This window comes from Haliaeetus albicilla, chromosome 11 (assembly GCF_947461875.1).
Source record: "Haliaeetus albicilla chromosome 11, bHalAlb1.1, whole genome shotgun sequence".
Lineage (NCBI taxonomy): Eukaryota > Metazoa > Chordata > Aves > Accipitriformes > Accipitridae > Haliaeetus > Haliaeetus albicilla.
The window spans coordinates 15,331,079-15,348,184 of NC_091493.1; the positions used below are offsets into that span (position 1 = coordinate 15,331,079).

Genomic DNA, 17,106 nt, shown 5'->3' on the forward strand with positions numbered 1-17,106 from the left:
TACCACTGCAGTAGCATGCTGTCACAGTGGAGAGCATGACACAGACTCTCTGAGTAGGGTCTTGTCTGACAAAATGGGGAAAGGAGTCGAGGCCTCTTACATTTAGAGGGCGCTATGCAGCCAGTCTACCCCTGCTTTCATCGTTCCTTGAAAACATTGTTGGGAGTAGGAAGGGGTCTACCTCTTCTGACTCTAGATAGCTAATGCACTCCCCAGCAATTTGGTTTGAGTGATGGGGAAAGCAGCTTTCTGCTGAAGAGAACGCAGAACTCACTTTATTTTTCTCACTGTCTGCACTGCCATCTGAATACAACTAGTAGTTATATAAGTTCATACGCCGCTAGGTCTTAACTCCCAACAGATACAAGGAAGCTGGTACTCCAGCTGGGAATTTGTCAAACTGTTTGCTGGCTGAAACATACGTGAAGCGAAGGCAGCAAAGGGTGTGGGGATTGTGGCAATGAAAGTGTATAGGATTTGGGGGTGTCCTCAGCATGTTTGTTACAAGTCTTTCTAAACCCTCTTGTTCACTTCTGTGCCTATTCCTGGAAATCAGGGTCATGTTAAATTGATCTAAGATTAAAGTCTGCTTTATGTTTGGGCCTCTGTAGGACTTGCTGTGACTATCAGCCAGCCTTATCTATTTGTAACTGGTAGAGCAAAAATCAGAGAAAAGAATTTGAGATTCATCGGAAATGTTTAAACTATCTGGAAAGATGTTTCAAGCACATTTCCTCATGCTATCTCCAAAGGCAAATAAAAAAAAAAAAAAAAGGCATCTAAACATTCAGATATGACAAGATTTAATACTGATTTCAACAGTCTCTAGGTTTTTATTACCTTTGATAAGCACATCTGTAAGGGCCTTAAAGCTATCAGGACTTTTTTGTACAGCCTAATTTTCCCTCCAACTTCCTGCCACTCATTTCCCTTCCAAAGGGTCACATAATCTAGCTTAGAATGAAATAAATCTAATACTGATTTGCAACACATGAATGACTGACAAAATTGTGTCCCTTAGCTGTATCAGGAAGGAACTCAAAGTGAAGAGGGACAGCTTAGAAACAACCTATTCTTCATCTAAAGTTGTTGCAACTATTACAAATCGAGATAGTGATGGGAGAATAAGGGAGGAGCATTAGCCTGTAATGAGAGCTTTCTACCTTTTCAGAGGAAGTGACCAGAATCTCTTCATTGCATAATATATAAAAGTAAAGAAATTTTTGGGATGTTTTACTCATTTTTCAAAGGCTTTTAATAATATCCAATGAATGTAGGCTATCTGTTGATGAACTCTATCCATTTCTGTTCCATTGCATCATGTAGATGGCTCAGAGAAAGCAAAAAAGCAAATGTGGGTAATGGAGTCTCCATATTAGTTTCTATACCAGTGTCTTATTCAGAAATGAGACACGTCAAATTGTTATCAGATTTTCTTGTAGATACCAGGTTTCTGAGAAATTGACAACCAGGTAAAAGTTGGAGTCAGCTTTTAGGTTCCTGGTTCAAACTGGGGATCAGCCTTTACATAGTAAGTTTTAGGTTAAAAGAGCATGACAATAGCAGCAAACTGCTGCCACATCCTGACCTACTTCACTGATTCTCTTCTCGACTTTTTTTTTTCCTTTCTGAAGTTGTATTGACTACAATTTGCCAGGATCGCTCTTGTCAAATCAGTTACCGAATATAAAATCCAGTCAGTCTTCCTTTATTTATTGAAAACTAACAATTGGTTGCAACAATAAAGATTTAAGCTCTATTGAGGAAGGAAGAAAACCTTTAGTACTACTTTCAAAGTTCAGAAAGTACATTATCAGACACAAATTTCTTATTGCAAGACAAGTGATTAAGTGCCTTCCTGTATTTTTAAGTCTTGATGTCATATGGGTATTATTTGCCTGTAAGCTTAGATTTAATTCTGAATGAAAACACTACAGTCAGGTTTATGGAATCGAGGACTAAAACAGAATGAGCACTATTCTGCTATGGAAGGGCTAGTCATACTCCCACAGAGAACCTTCGTACATTTTTAAAGGGAAAAGAAAGTGCCACCTGCATATAATGAAGTACTACATCCCGTTTTTCACCCGTACTTCAGTACAGAAAAGAACAGTTGATCTGAACTCTAGGTAACAAAAGGGGAAAAGATAAGGCTTTTTCCAGATCAAATGATGATATTTGTAGTTAGTATATCATTACTGACATAAAAGGAGAAAATGCAGAGAACAGTTTCAGCCCAATTTGTGCCCCAGGGATGTAGGTCTGCCAGGTAAGCAGTCTAATTGTACAAAAGATTTATTGTGTGCAGTATTCTATCAAATGTAAAGCTGTCATGAACCTGAGTACAATTATACTAGTTAACTGAATGTCTGCATTCTTTTTTTTTAAGCCTATCTTCCTTACTTAAGAAAAGGAAAGGTTCAATGTGTGAAATTTGCAATGTTTCAAGTTACATGTGTATCTGGAAGCTTTTTTAAAAGGCTCTGGAGCATGTGATTTGAAACCTATATCTGAGGATCTGAAACAGTGTTTTCTAATGTTTACAGCTTCCTGAACAATATGAGAAGTTGAGATGCACACTGTCTAAAGCATGCTGTTGACATCAGTGTTGATAGTCTTCCACTGAAAGAGTAACTTCCATTCAGGAGTGTTCTTAGTGCTTTATAGTTCTAAATACCGAAAGCTCTGTGAGGCTCCGTTTATTATCTCCATTTTGTGGAAGCACATATTTGAGATAGCAGATACTTACTCTGTAGGGACACAAAAAGTGAATGGTGGAGAGTATAGGAAACTTAGTAGCTGGGGAAAATTCCTTAGAGTAGCAGATTTAAAGAGCTTAATCACTTTGATTTATTGGGAAGAGGGTTGATGTGTGATTTGGTTATACTGTAGTAAGTATCTTTGTGGAAGACAGTAAAAGGCTGTTTAATATAATAAAGGCTTGGCAAGAATCAATATCTTGAAGCTGATGCTGGACAAACTTAGATGGAAAATAAGGTGTAAAATGTTAATAGTGTGAGTGACTGCCCACTGAGATATTCTGTCAAGAGAAAATGAAGACTTTTCACCCCTGTGTTTGTTCATGTTGGGAATGATTGATTTTTCCTGAAAGATGCACTTTATCAAAACATAAAAGATACTTCAGTTAAAATGCCAATACTTTAGTCCCTTCAGAAGTAAGCTGGTGAAGCTCAATGGCTTGTGGTGTACAAGACATCCAATTAAATTAGTTAAGTTTCCAGTTGAATGTTGGATCTTGGGATCCTACTATCTTTTCTTGATGTACCTGTGTAAGGAATGACAATCTGTATGTCATGAAAACACCTATGGGGAACTTGGATATCTAAGATCCCGTCACTTCTCAGGATAGAGTATTTAAAGGCAGGCAGGAACTGTACAGAAGTGGAGTTTGTGTCTTCTAAAAAAGTTTTTTGGTTTTTTTGGTTTTGGTGGTTTTTTTACTCGACTAGTAAAAATTAAAGTGGGAACACTTTACCTCCCAACCTGCCCTGCTCATTTGCATATCTAGGGTAATCTAGTAAGTGTAGAGTTAGGATAAAAATAATGTTTTGTTTCTTGTTCAGATTTAGCTTCTAAAATGCTTTTGCCCTTGTTTAGTCTCTCAAGTTTCTGTTGTATGGCAAATACATGTCATGCAAGCGTAACGCATATAGACAGGACTAAACTGGTCAGTGTTCTAATGCAGCTCAAATTTATTTCAATATGTATTTCAAATAAATAAATGACCTTTTTTAATCATATGTAGAATTTTTATTTTACATACATGTCTTCAGAGGCATAGTGTTTACTATTCATACCCTTCTGTTTTCACAAATACTAATATCTGTATTTATGGTCTTATTAACATGTGTGAAATTTCCATACAAGTCAATCTAGATGAAGTGTACTCATCAATAAAAACTGCAACAAACTATCATGCCACCTTTTGCACACTTCCATCTGCCTCCTCACAAAGTAAAAGAAATAGGAATGAAGAAAATTGAGTTGCAGTGTGTACCTTCAGCTCAACAGATTTGAACTTTGTCAAGTGGATTGAAGAAATTAATAAGAGAAATCCCACACAATGAAAATTGTCAATCATCTTAATAATCCCATAATGTTAATTGTCATAATATTAAAAGATGTAGTCCATTATTACATCATAAACATTTTGTATAGTTTTTTACAGTAAGTTGGAAGGCAACACAGGATTTAAGAGTATGGGTGATACATATTTCTGTAATGTAATTTATAGGAACATCATGAACTTGAAATGTAATTAATATTAAAAAAAAATATATATTTTAAGTTGTTTTAAGCACCTCATAAGCTCCTGCCAACTACATTGGCTTTAAATCTTTCATTCCTTTCTCTTAAAATGAAGCTTATATCTGTCCCTGTACACTCAACAATAAGCACTGAAAAATGACTAGGCAGAAAAGGATTAGATTTTGAAATATGTGTGATCCTAAAGACAGAGACCCTTTTACAGTGAAAAAATACAGTAATTTCTTTCTTATGGAGTGTTTAGTTTTTGCTGTTCATCCAAAATGAAAGTAGTATAACACATTTGTATGAAAACCCCCAAACATTTTGATTCTTAATTACTGTACAATATACAGTCTAACATAACAAAATTGTTATGCTGCTTATTATAACTGCTCATATTAGCAGTAAGAGAGAAATGCATAAACAATTATGGCATGTGGCCAGTCTATATCAAAGCAAAATCATTATGCCACTCTAGTAAATGAAAAAGTTTTCATACTTTGCAGGTGCACAGGTTATTTTAGCTGTGCTTATATTTGAATATCTATAATTCTTCAGTTATGCATTTCCATAGTATTAAATTCTTAGACATTTTTAACTCCAGTGTTCCTTGATGCATATACAGAAAAGTAGTGCTGGCATGAAAACTTTTCTTAGGTTTTCTCAAAAATTGATCAGAGGAGGGAGTTTAAGATACTTTATTTCACTTTTTTTGGTTCAGAGCTACATTTAGTAATACTAATGCATTTTGGGAAAGGGAAGAAATATACGTAAAACAAAAATATTGCTTTAATAGCGCTAGTATAGCTTTTCAAAGTACATGAAGCTGCAAACCTTGATGCTTACGGAAGTACAGAGGTTGTTGCATACATGTATGTTTATTTACTGGTATGGAACTGAAGTGGTGTCACAATCAGTTGTGAACATGTCTTTCAACTTGTTTTTACTAAGGCCATAATTCACCATCAGACTTAGTGGGAGTATAAAAGCATGTCTGTCAGTGAAGTTGCAATAATTTATAACCTCCAATATGTTACTGCCGTTATGTATGTTAAATATAACCCATCTTAAGGCCTCAGGGATGCATGCAAGCTGCTAGGAGAGGTTGAATGAATTACAGAATATTGGTTCTGATAGTCTGTGTACCATCTAAACAAGCAGCAAGAAGGGAGGGAAGCCCCCTATGGGCTTATAAGGCCAGTCTAATTACTTTTTTTTAGCTAGTGCCAAGTTTTACAGTACTAATGGGTTGATGATTCTGTGGGTAATGGAAGTTTAGAGATGATTTTTCTTAGTATTCAAAATTCTAATTCTTCTAGCTTTCCAGAGTGTCTTCTGTGGGATGTGCCAAAGAGATAATAAAGAATATAGGGAATTACTAACAGAGTTATAAGTGAAAGAATTACTACACCATGAACTAAATGTATGTGCATGAATTCCGTTGCTACACAGATAGAAGGGACTGCAACATTAGGTGAACATACAAAAAAGCAGGCTTCACATTTTTTCCGAGGTTTTTTTATTGCTTGTGGTGATGTGATGAAATGATTCAAAGGCTTGCATAATTTTCTACAGCAGTAGAAGTAAAAAGCCCCTATTGTTATCTTTGTTATCTATGGTAATTGTTATCTTTGTTATCTCTGGTAATTTTCAGTGCTAAATTTTCAAAATTTAGTATCTAAAAATAAATATCTGAGTCCAATGTTTTAATGTTCTAATTTACAGAAGTACTGCGCACTCAGAACTGCTGCAGTATTTGGTGGGATACGAAGGTTCGGCCCACAGATGATATTGCTTTGGAGTCAAATGCCTAAACTTCATATAAGTATGAGATTTTTAGTTTTCAGCAGTTCTAGTAAAAAGAATTGTAAATACTTTTAAATAGCGAATTTTTGTTTGAGGTTTTGTTGGCATATTTGTTTCTTAATAAAACTATTGTGAAAATGTTTTTCAATTAGCTGCAACTCCTCCCTGGCTCTTACTCAACTCAGAATTTTAGGTCTGTCAATCTGACACCTTTGTTAAAAAACGTCCTTGGGCAGTGTCATCATGAAAACAGATCTACCCACACAAATTTTCATGAAGCTGCTTTACACGTAGACCAATCGTTTTAGGATTTTGCAATAGTGATGGGATGGTGGGTGTGCTAACATTCTAAGCAATAATACTAGGCAAAAGTTTGACATACGTACATGGTTGTAACTTAAAGTCTGTGATCAAATGCCTTACATCAAAAAGAATACTTAAGGATCCAACTGTTCCACAAAGCAGAATCTTCCATCATACTAGTCCATTTAATGGCTAATGGTCAGATAGATTAGTAAGTGTATATTTCGGTCCTTACTGCATTATCTACTACTGTGCTACACTTGCTTTTTCCAGAATTCCTGGGACACTGCTTTTCCTAGTTCTCCAATAGATTTGACTTAGTTTCTTCCTGTTTCTGTCTAGACAAGCCCTTTGGGGTTAAAGTTGTTTTGAGTATTCTAGTAATAGTCTTTACGGTATTCCCAGTCAGCAATGTAGAACCTTACTAAATCACGTTCTAACAGAAACTGATGTTATTTCCGTGAATAAGTTGTAGCTTACAAGTCTCATCTGTTCTTTTTCCTGAGTTTCCCTAAGCCCTTGACTATACAAGAATTTGGAAGCTCAGCTATTGGTCTCTGATGTCACTTGCTGTGTCCTTCTTTTCCCCTTGGTATCTCTAAGCTTCCAGGTTATATCAGAGCTCTACCTTGCTAAGTGTGTTTATGCAGATGTGCTCCTTCAAGAGCATGTAAAATGATTTTACCTATTTTTTTTAAATTCTCTTTTGCAATGTTGACTTAGAGAAAATTATTAATCTTCTATTTTTTCTGTACCATCTTTCGTAAATTAAAAATTTAACACCTGTGCAGTGTTTGTGCATCTTATCCCAAACACACATTCTGCAGAGCCAGAGGTTTCTGCCCTTGCTTTAACTTAACAGCTGGTAATATTTGTTGTGCTAATTCACTTACATGGAAACACTGATGCAAGTGTTACAAATTGGGAGTTAGGGTTTTTTAGTACAAGACAAAACATAGTGTATTTTTCCCTCCAGTTTGACTTGGCAATGGGAGCAAGAGTGAGGCTAAGTATCGAATGCAGGGAAGACGGAGTTGTCCTGTATGAAGCAAAGATGAACAATCTGCCCTTTCATCACTGTGACCAATGCTCTTGACCAGGTGTAACTCGTTTCAGTAGATCAGCGGCAACTGCAGTTTCAGAAGGCAGCTAGGTCTTGCCTGCTCTTAATGTCTGCCTTTAATTAACCTGCATGTCAATCCTTTCATGTCCTACAGATCTGAGGAAAAGCAAGCCATGTCAGAAATAATTACAAAAGGGTATAGAAGCACATTACAGAGAAAATCCTGAGCAGACAGGGACAAACTGTGATGTGGTCCTTAAATGATGTTTATAGGAACAATTAGAGAATTAGGGAGATTTTTTTTTTTTTTTTTTTTTTCTTTGTGTGAGAGAGACTGGCTGGGAAGAGAGTGAGTTCTGGAAAGGAAATGTAATGGGCTTTGATGGAGATGGGGGAAAGAGGTAAGATAAACAGCTACAGCAATCAGGACAGGCTGGTGTTCTTCTACACTTGTACGTGAAAGATGACTACTAAGTATACTCACTGAGAACTGTTTTAGCATGGAATCTCAAGGCTTGTCTCAAGGCACTTTTAGTTCATGGGAAAGAAAGCTTTTTCACTAGACCAGTCTTCTGTCATAAACACAAATGCCTGATGTGAATTGAATAAGCTTGGCTGCCTAGGGAAAATTTGAAACTCCAATGCGTTTGATTTTGTAGCTAAAATGCAGTGGCAATGTAAGTGTTCAAATCACCATGGTTTAATGGATATGAATTGAGTCACCCTGTAGTTCCAGTTACTTGCTTATGGCCATCTTCAGCCAAGTAATTCAGAAGTATTACTCAGACTTATTAACTCAGCAACCTGATTAAGTCCAAAGAAACCAAGTCCAAAGACTTAAAGGGGTCATACAGACAGTAACAGTTATGTTAGCACACAGCTTTGCAGAATATTTCTCATATCACTTTTATTTACTGATTTGACTTCACATTTTTGTAATGTGATATTTATTGCATTAAACATGTCATCAAGGCTTCCTAGGTGGCTTATTCTCATTTTTTGCAATTATTCTATTCAGTGTACCTTGTGCTTCAAAGTTAGGTAACTAATTATGCATTTCTACTTGAATCAGCCTCTTTGATTGTTTTCAGAGTTTTTTTCTTTTTAATTTTGTTGTGTTTGCCATCATTTTTCTGTCTGGAGAGGCAGAGATGAGATTGTTCTCACTAATCGTTTTCGTGCATGATCTGTGATGTGAAATTTCTACATCTGTAAGTTCATATCTGCTCTTTTTTCATTTTCTTCTTTCACAGCTTCAGTCTGGTGTATATAATTGTAACTAATTCCTCTGGCTGTAGTGTTAAATATCAGTTCCTACATGGTTGAAGGATAAATTCTTTTCTTAATTTCATATTATGATTTCCACAACTTCAGAACTGGATTATAGATATAGAATATATAAACCTAGAATTCTATAACATATATAGATAGATATAGAATTCTGTACTATAGAATTTTATTCTGATAATGTGAATATCAGAATAAAAATCAGATCTTCATATTGTGGAAAAGCAACTGTGGAATAAGTCTCTGTTGTTTTAAATGACAATAATTTTTAAAACAATTTTAGCTTTCCATCAAACAGTTAAAATAATTTGATAGATTCTAATTGAAGAGTAAGCATCTATTCTGTGTTATGGAATATACAGATAACAGATAGTGACCTCCTTTGCTGGCTACTTATTTTCCAAAGCAAAAACTCTTGTGACAGCAATGTTTTACAGTCATTTTATTTCCATTATACTGTGTGATATAATGAAAATGCAATAGTAGTCGTTGATGGATGTTTTTATGTTAAGAGTACAAGTTGCTTATTGCACCATTGTTACAAATCTTCATTTTAATTGTCAGGCTTAAGTGTTTCCACCGTAGGGAAAATAGGTTATCCATAGTCTGCTATTTTTTCTAACATAATTTTATGAGTAAGAAAATTTTCAGTGAATACTAGTGAAATATCAATTAAATTATCTCTTGACTATTTTTCCTAGTAATTTGTACTTTTTATTAAAAATATAGGTGTGTTTTGTCAAATTCCTTCTTGAAGCAATATGTACCACCTTATATAGTAAACATTTATCAGTCTCATTGATATAAATCTTTGATTTTAAATGCAGTGAGCTTTAATGTTTTGTCTTCATTCTTTTTTAGGTTTAGGAAAGTAAGGATGAATGTGTAATTGTGTCTTTAATGTACCTTTGTTGAATTGTGATTTCACTTTAACAGCATATCTGAGTAAGAACAAGGAACTGAATTTATGAAATGTCAATACAATGTGCGTAGAAAAAGGGAATGTATAGAAAAATACTGACACAATCATATACATTTCCTACAGTATGGAATATGTAATGAATTAAGTTTTTCAGAAGCACTAAGGATCTTCAATCATTAGATTTCTTAAAATTCAAACCTTTAGTTTTAGCAAACTTAAGAAAAAAAAAAAAACAAACAGCTTGCTAATGCAGTGTTCTCTTTAGATTCTGGAAGCTTGGATGTACTGAAGTTGAATGAAGGCCAGGACATCAACATGTTAGAAAGTTTCATCTGAAGTCAGAGGGAAAAATTCTTGTTGCCATAAATATTTTCTTCAATACATGTGAGCAGTAAAAATAATAAAGATTAAAGCTTGTTATTAATTATTGATGCTAATAATGATGAGGCTTTTCTGTATTTGTAAGAGCTATGAAGCATTGCAACAAGCTATCTAGAGATTTGAAATCTTTGTTCATGCAAGTATTCAAAACAGACAAAAAGGCTCTGAATACAACTGAGCTTTCTTTAGTGAGTGGGTTGGATCAGTTAATTTTATGATATTACTACCAGTTGAAGATTTTTATGGTATTTTTGGTCACTATTTAAGCAAGACTCCATCCAACGTGCTTAACTCTGAAATCCATAGAGTATATAAGCAGAAATATTTACAATGTTGAGAGTGTAGTTTGACCCTTCTGATACCTTTGCTGTGCATCATAGTATGCTTAGGAGAAAACAGAAAGCTAGAATCAGATGCCCTGTTTCTCCAGACTAAACTTTGCTAGTAGTTTATTTATTAAAAGGAATTTCATGTGCAGGGATTGGAAGGAATTGAACTTCAGGGCAAAATATCCCAGCAATTTAGTTAATTTTGATAGCTCTGGTCATTTAGTTTCAACAGTACATTATCCATCATGGTGATTAGAGTTTATAATTTGCAACAGACTTGTATGAACTACATAAAAGTCGTTACAGCTTTCAGCTTCACCAAAAGGGAGCAAGTTATGCCATTTTAGCTTGTTAGGAAATTAATGAGTTTGATAGCTTCTCTCCAGCTGAAGCAGAGAAACTTTTCTAATGTGATATTGGTTCATAGCAACAATCTGAAAACAGAAGACTGAATCTCTTCTTGAACCTAATAATTTGGTCTCTTAGGACTAGCTGGTTTTATAGCAAAAATCACTGTTCACAGGACAATAAACTGTTGTTTAAGATGTAATTTAACCTGATCTTCAGAGATCCTTACATTTGTAGCTTCTATCATCCTCTGCTGCATTAGTAGCAGATACCAAGGATATGATTCTTCTAATTTTGTTTTTACATTGTTATGTTCGTATTCAGAGTGATGAGACTGTAGAACTGTAGACAGTAGGCCAGTGCTGTGTTTTGTCTGTGTCTTGAGGACTTTTCTATCATGACTAGATGAAAAATTACCTGTGTATTATTTTTATTAAGAATAAATATAAGGACTGGTTTTCATCTTTTGCTAAACCAATGTTTGTCAAGTAAGAAAAGATAGATTGTTTTATTTCCACAATAATGGGAAAGTATACATACATCGTATGTGTAATTTATGTTGTGATACATACATATATGTTACAGTACATACTGTGTATGCCATAATTCCTATTACTTAATGTACAGTACCTGTTTAGATGGTACACTTTGGAACTCTGCAAGTTCAGTTTCTAAATTTTGGGGCTCCTCATCTGCTTTCCTTAAACAATTTGCTAGTTGCTGGCTTTGTCAGCAGTGCTTAAATCTATCTTGAGTCAGTAACCTTTTTTGTAGTTGATGACATTTGCATGCACAGTGCAACAGTTCATAAGTGCATACCTGTACACCCAAGAAAATGTTCACATCTTTAATATACAATTAATGAAACATGCTACTAGCCTTGTTAAATAGCACACAGTGACCAGAAGTGGTATGAGTCATGACTGTAAGTTCTGTCCCTATGAAAAGGATGGAAGAAAAAGAATGTTTCTTTCACTATTTAAGAACAGTACAATTGGAAGTTTTATAACTGGAATATGTAATTTTTTTTTTTACCTGTCAAATACAAAAGGTGCTGACAAGTTCTTCTGTAAATCTTCTGAGCAATTTCAAGAGGCCAGAAAATAATTTCTACTGTCAATTAAGCAGATTTTATTTTGATCTAAATTTCTGTGGCAATTTGCTAAATAGATTAATATTTCAAAAAGTTATCAGCGTGTAAAAACAGAGATACCAAAAGCAATTGTTCTGCAACTGGAACAACAATATCGTCTATTAAAAACTTTATATAGTAAATGAAATTTTAGTTTTCTTGATAAAACTATTTTTGGTGTTCCCTGAATTGCTGCCCTGCATAATTAGTTGAAATATTTGGAACTGTGATAAAAATAGACTGACCACCTACAATTAAGGGTAATTAAGAAAAACTGCTCGAAAACAGCATACCTATTGAAAAACATAGAACAAATCTTTTTGTAATGGAACACACATTATATATGTTATAGTGTTACAGAATCATACTTTTTTCATCAAAAAGTAGGATCTCTTATGTGACTGTTGCATTAAAATAAATTCCCTGGTCAACTATTTCTTTCTGAGCTTACTGGAATCAAGCTATGAAGTACTGGGGCTAATGTACATGCCTTAAAACAGGCTAGGTGGTCACCCTATTATTCAGGTCACATTTTTACATTCAGAACAACTATCAAGGTGAGTAAGGTACACACAATTCAGAATTACCACAATTTCTGAAAAAAAACCTGCTTTATTCAGCAGAAAGATGTCTTTTACTAGAAAAGCAGCAGAAGGTGGCTAAAGAAATCGCTCATATCAGTGCATCCCTTATACTACGCATATTCATTCTGTCCAATACATTATGCATTCAAATCATTGGAAGTTGTGTGGTTTAGATCCTGTGAACTGCATTGAAAAATTCACCTCTATGTATCTCTGTGTTTATTATCTTCAGTTATCCATCAGTTACTGAACACTATGGACATTTTGAAATTATTCTGCATCTCATTATTTCATCCATTGTTTTTTTGCAAAATACATTGAAAATTCAGGTTTGCTTTGAAAACTCAAATGAGATTATTTTGAGTGTGAAATAACAAAATGCTTATTAAAAAGGACCGATTGGATTTCAGACTTGTTATTGTAATTTATAATTCCTCCTCCCCCTTCTTCTCTTCCTCATCCTTTTTGTCCTCTTCTACTAGCATCTTTTTCTCCCCAGAGTAATACTGGTGCTATGAACAGTATTTTGTTTGCAGTAGTATAAACATTTTCAGCCTGTGACTTCATTGCTGAAATAACTCACCTCTTTCATATCAACTCTTACCTAGGAGCCGTACAGCAGACTCATTGATGTAGGTTTTTTTCTGCATGGCAGCCCAGGCCAAGCTTTGGTTTCACTGCATGATGCAACTTCACCTTTTTTTGGTTGTCTATGGGATTAATTATAATCTATTCTTGTATTGCCTGTGCATGCCAATGTGCTTACCATAATGGTGTATACACTGAATGCAGTCTAGAGCATTAAGTGCATGAACTGGAATTAAAAAACCCATAAAATTAGTACATTTGAGAAAATGTAAATTATGCTTGTCAATATCTTTAGTTAAGTTTTTATAGAATGAATAGGACATAATATGTATCAGGTCTATATATTTAAAATTTCCAGCATATTAGAGTAGTTTATTGACTAGATAGACTAGACAATTGCAGTGTGGTCAAGATGGGAAAGAAAGAGTATACTAACTATTCTGTTGTGACAACAGCTGAATGGTGCCTGTAGTGTTCAGAAAGATAAACCTTTCCCTGCTGTCAACTTTAGCAGCAGGTGACAGTGAAAAGAGGTAAGATTATACATAATCATTTATTAAAAGTCAGAATTTGGGAAGAATTGTGAAGTGCAACAGGTTTGGTGGGGTTTTTTTATAATATAAAGTAGACTGCAAAGTAATTTTAAATGTATTGATTTACAAAACGCCACTAAAATGAAATTTCATATGAAGAATTGTAACACCGCTCTAAGTTTCTTTCACAAATTACATTGTGAGCATCTTAAGCAACATGTTATTCATATGTTCTTAAATGTATTCAAATAAATCTTTCATCAGCAGTCGAAGATATGATTTAATGCTAATCCTATTGTTCCCTGATAAAATGATGAAACAGCACTTTGGAAAGTGCCTTGAAATATTGTGTCTGAACACAATTTTGTAGTGCTGTCAATCAGTGCAAATGTTGAGTGTATGTGTTCAGAGGTTATATTTTGTGCTTTTAGGAGGGTCAAAATTAACTTACAGATTGCAAATTAATGCTCAACTTGGTGAATAAACATTTATCCCATACATTTAAATTTGAGGGCCTTTAATATAAAATGCTATGATGTTTGAAAAATGGTAATTGTGAACAGATATCTCTGAAGCCGAAATACATTCTCAGTGTGTACTTTTAAGCAGGTAACTGAAAACATGCAATATATTCAAAACAATAAAAAAGGGAAGTAATTTCTGCAACTGTTGTCTTGCCACCCACATGCTGGTACTGTGCTGCCCTAAGAATGTTTATTATTTAGGATTACTTAGGAATTTTTTTTACGATATTCCTGTATTCCACCTAATGAAAATTACTATTTTTTTCTTATAATGAACACAAAATCTTTTAGGACTGTAATACTGATCAGACATATATCTATACAGCAACATGAAATTTTTCCTCCTGAAATCAGTGCAAAGTGGATTATTACACCTGTCCTTTTGACTTACCAGTAGCTCAGTGTGTAAGCCTAACTACACATCCCACGCATGGCAGCTAGGATAAAAAGGTGTTAGATGATACAGTGCAAGCCATTTTGAGATGGTGTTAGAAAAAAGGAGCCACTATATATTAATTTTTAACGTCATTATAATCCTCTTCTTACACTGATGTAAAGTAGTTTTTTATCAGGCTTGTGATAATTGATTTGAGCAACTGCTACAGGTGCTGGCAATACCTTATTCCATTTGTTAATGGAGATAAAGTGACCGCTAAAAAAGAAAGGCAAAGTGTCATTAATCTGCCTAAAAAGGGCTTTGCCTTTCCCATTTAGAAAAACCACTGTGATTGAGACTGTCAATCAGGCTCCAGGCTGGTTTTCTTGTCTGAAAAGTTGAACTAGGAAAGAGCTGAAGTATTTTTTTAATTTCTTCTTTGTTCATTTAAACTGTTTCTATTCTTTTGCAAATAGAATGTGGCTATTCAGTGAGTCTTTCATAGAATCAGCATTTTGCCTATGGTAATTTGCTCTTAAGACTGTCCTGGTAAATAATCAGGTCCCACAGCTGGAACATCTGTGACATGAAAATTTCTAAGTAGCAAAATTGACTAGATTGCAGTTATATGCATGTGGAAAGTAAGCCGCAGCAGAGGAATGTATGGGTAGAGAAACTGTGTACATGTGTTTTACTTCAAAAAGGTATGTGCACTAAAGACTCTTCAGGAGTCCAGGAAAAGAAAAAAGGAAACTGATAGAAAGGACTGTCATAAATGTTTATATATATATGGGGAGTGAAGGTTACGTGGGTTATGTCTGCAGCTGGTTTAAGGCAGAGGAATTTAAACAGATATTCTGTGTTGCTAAGGATATATTCAAAGATCTCAGATGGTTACTCTTGGTAGTTGAAAGGTTTTTTACTTCAACTCACCTGTCCATTATTCCTAGTAAAGTGGAACAAGTATACAAATACAGACTTCCTTGTGATAATTGGCAAGGATACTAGGTGTGTAATAGTTTGGATTGGGAGTAGTTGAGTTGCGTGACTTATGGCACCCTAAATGTAGCTTAGATATTAAATGACTAAGGTGCTTAAAAGGACCCTTATGATGATGGGATAGATGAGGCCAAAGGTCTTCATGAGAAATGAGAGAATCTGAAATTACAAAAATTTGTTTGGGACTAATATACTTTCTAGTTTTAGGCAGATTTTTTGAGGGAATGTACATGGTTCACATTTACAGTTATGCCTTCCTTTGAAAAATGAAACAATATTTCCTGCCTGGTGTAACTGTGTATTAGGACTGCTTTAGAATTACCATTAACACAATATGGATAACTTTTAATGGATAATAATAGATTTGGGTGCATGCACTAAAAAGTCTGACCAAAAAAGCTGATCCAGTAATGTAATGTCAGCTTTCTACCAGTTTGTAGTATTTCTGGATTTCATTGCTCAATTTCATTATTCACTGACATTAAAGTCAAATAATATACCTTAGGTTCAAGTTTATTACTACTCAGTAAAAACGAAATAGTAGCCAGATATTTTTATTAAAGTATCACAGGAGGGAATTCCAGAAAAGACAGTCAGATGAATGAACTGCAAGTATTTTAACACTCCAGTTTATCTGGTACTCTTGTCATTTTCAGTTGGGATAGTTGATTTTAGACTAAATTTCATAGGACAAGATCAGTTTTTTTTAATTATTGTATGTAAGCAAGCAAGAAACACATGGAAAGAATACTGTAAATCATCTGGAGGAATCTTTTATGCATATCAAGCAGAAAATGAGAGCTCAGTTTTATGATGATATACAAGAGAAAAATTATTAATAATTCTATTTTGAGTCAAATAGGATAGGTAGAGGACATTCTCATTTCTGAAGATTGTATGTATTTTTTCCAAGAGTGCAGTCAGATAAAGGAGAATTTTAAAAGTTGGACAACAGTATCAACAGAATAGAGGGATTGTAAAAGGCACTGAGATGGAGGAGTAGTTGGAGCTGGAAAACGATGATGATGGTGGGCTGTTGAAAACTTTGAGTTTGAGAAAAGTGCATAGGAAATGTGAAAAGCACCTTTGGGTAATTTTAAAAGAGCAGCTGCAAAAACATGAAATAGAGCAAGAAAGAATCTCAGGAAGTCAGTCTTCCTTCTGCTGCAAGGTAAAAGTGGCTATACATAAATTTATTCAAACAGATGCTTATCTGAGAGATCAATGGTTTGTAGGCCCTCTTCTACAGAAGGAGGAAATTTTAGAAATATCACATGTAGATCATTCTATTGACATATGCAAATGCAAGCACTGTAAGTGGTCCATCTATCCAAGGCTGAAAAGTATTTACCGCTGTTTTAAAAATCTGAGATCTGCCATTCTCCCTAAAGAACCTATTACAGTGTTTAACTATATGTTTTAACTGAAGAAGTTTTATGCTTTTGATATACTTCTCACTAACTTGATCCATTTCCATTTGTTCAATTCAATGTCAACATGGAAAAGGGATTAGCATTCTCTTTGCAGCATCATATGATGTGTTTGCATTTTCATGTCACCAGTTATTTTCTGTTCTCTGGAGTAAATGGCTACAACAACTTATTACTCCTTGGTACACTTTGGTTAAGAATATTGAACAACAATTATATTAAATAATAACAG

General features: G+C 34.5%; 1 protein-coding gene across 48 annotated transcripts in view; it reads left to right on the top strand.

Moving 5' to 3' along the window:
- The window catches only part of KCNMA1 (potassium calcium-activated channel subfamily M alpha 1), a 528,098-nt gene that overhangs the window by 287,923 nt on the left and 223,069 nt on the right, over positions 1–17,106 (top strand). For 19 of the 48 annotated variants that reach the window (XM_069796228.1, XM_069796227.1, XM_069796226.1 and 16 more), the window contains one exon: positions 13,033–13,056. The exons of the other annotated variants lie outside the window; for them this stretch is intronic. In XM_069796228.1, coding sequence (XP_069652329.1) covers positions 13,033–13,056 — 24 coding nt within the window. The remainder of the gene's footprint in view (positions 1–13,032; positions 13,057–17,106) is intronic. 48 annotated transcript variants of the gene reach the window in all.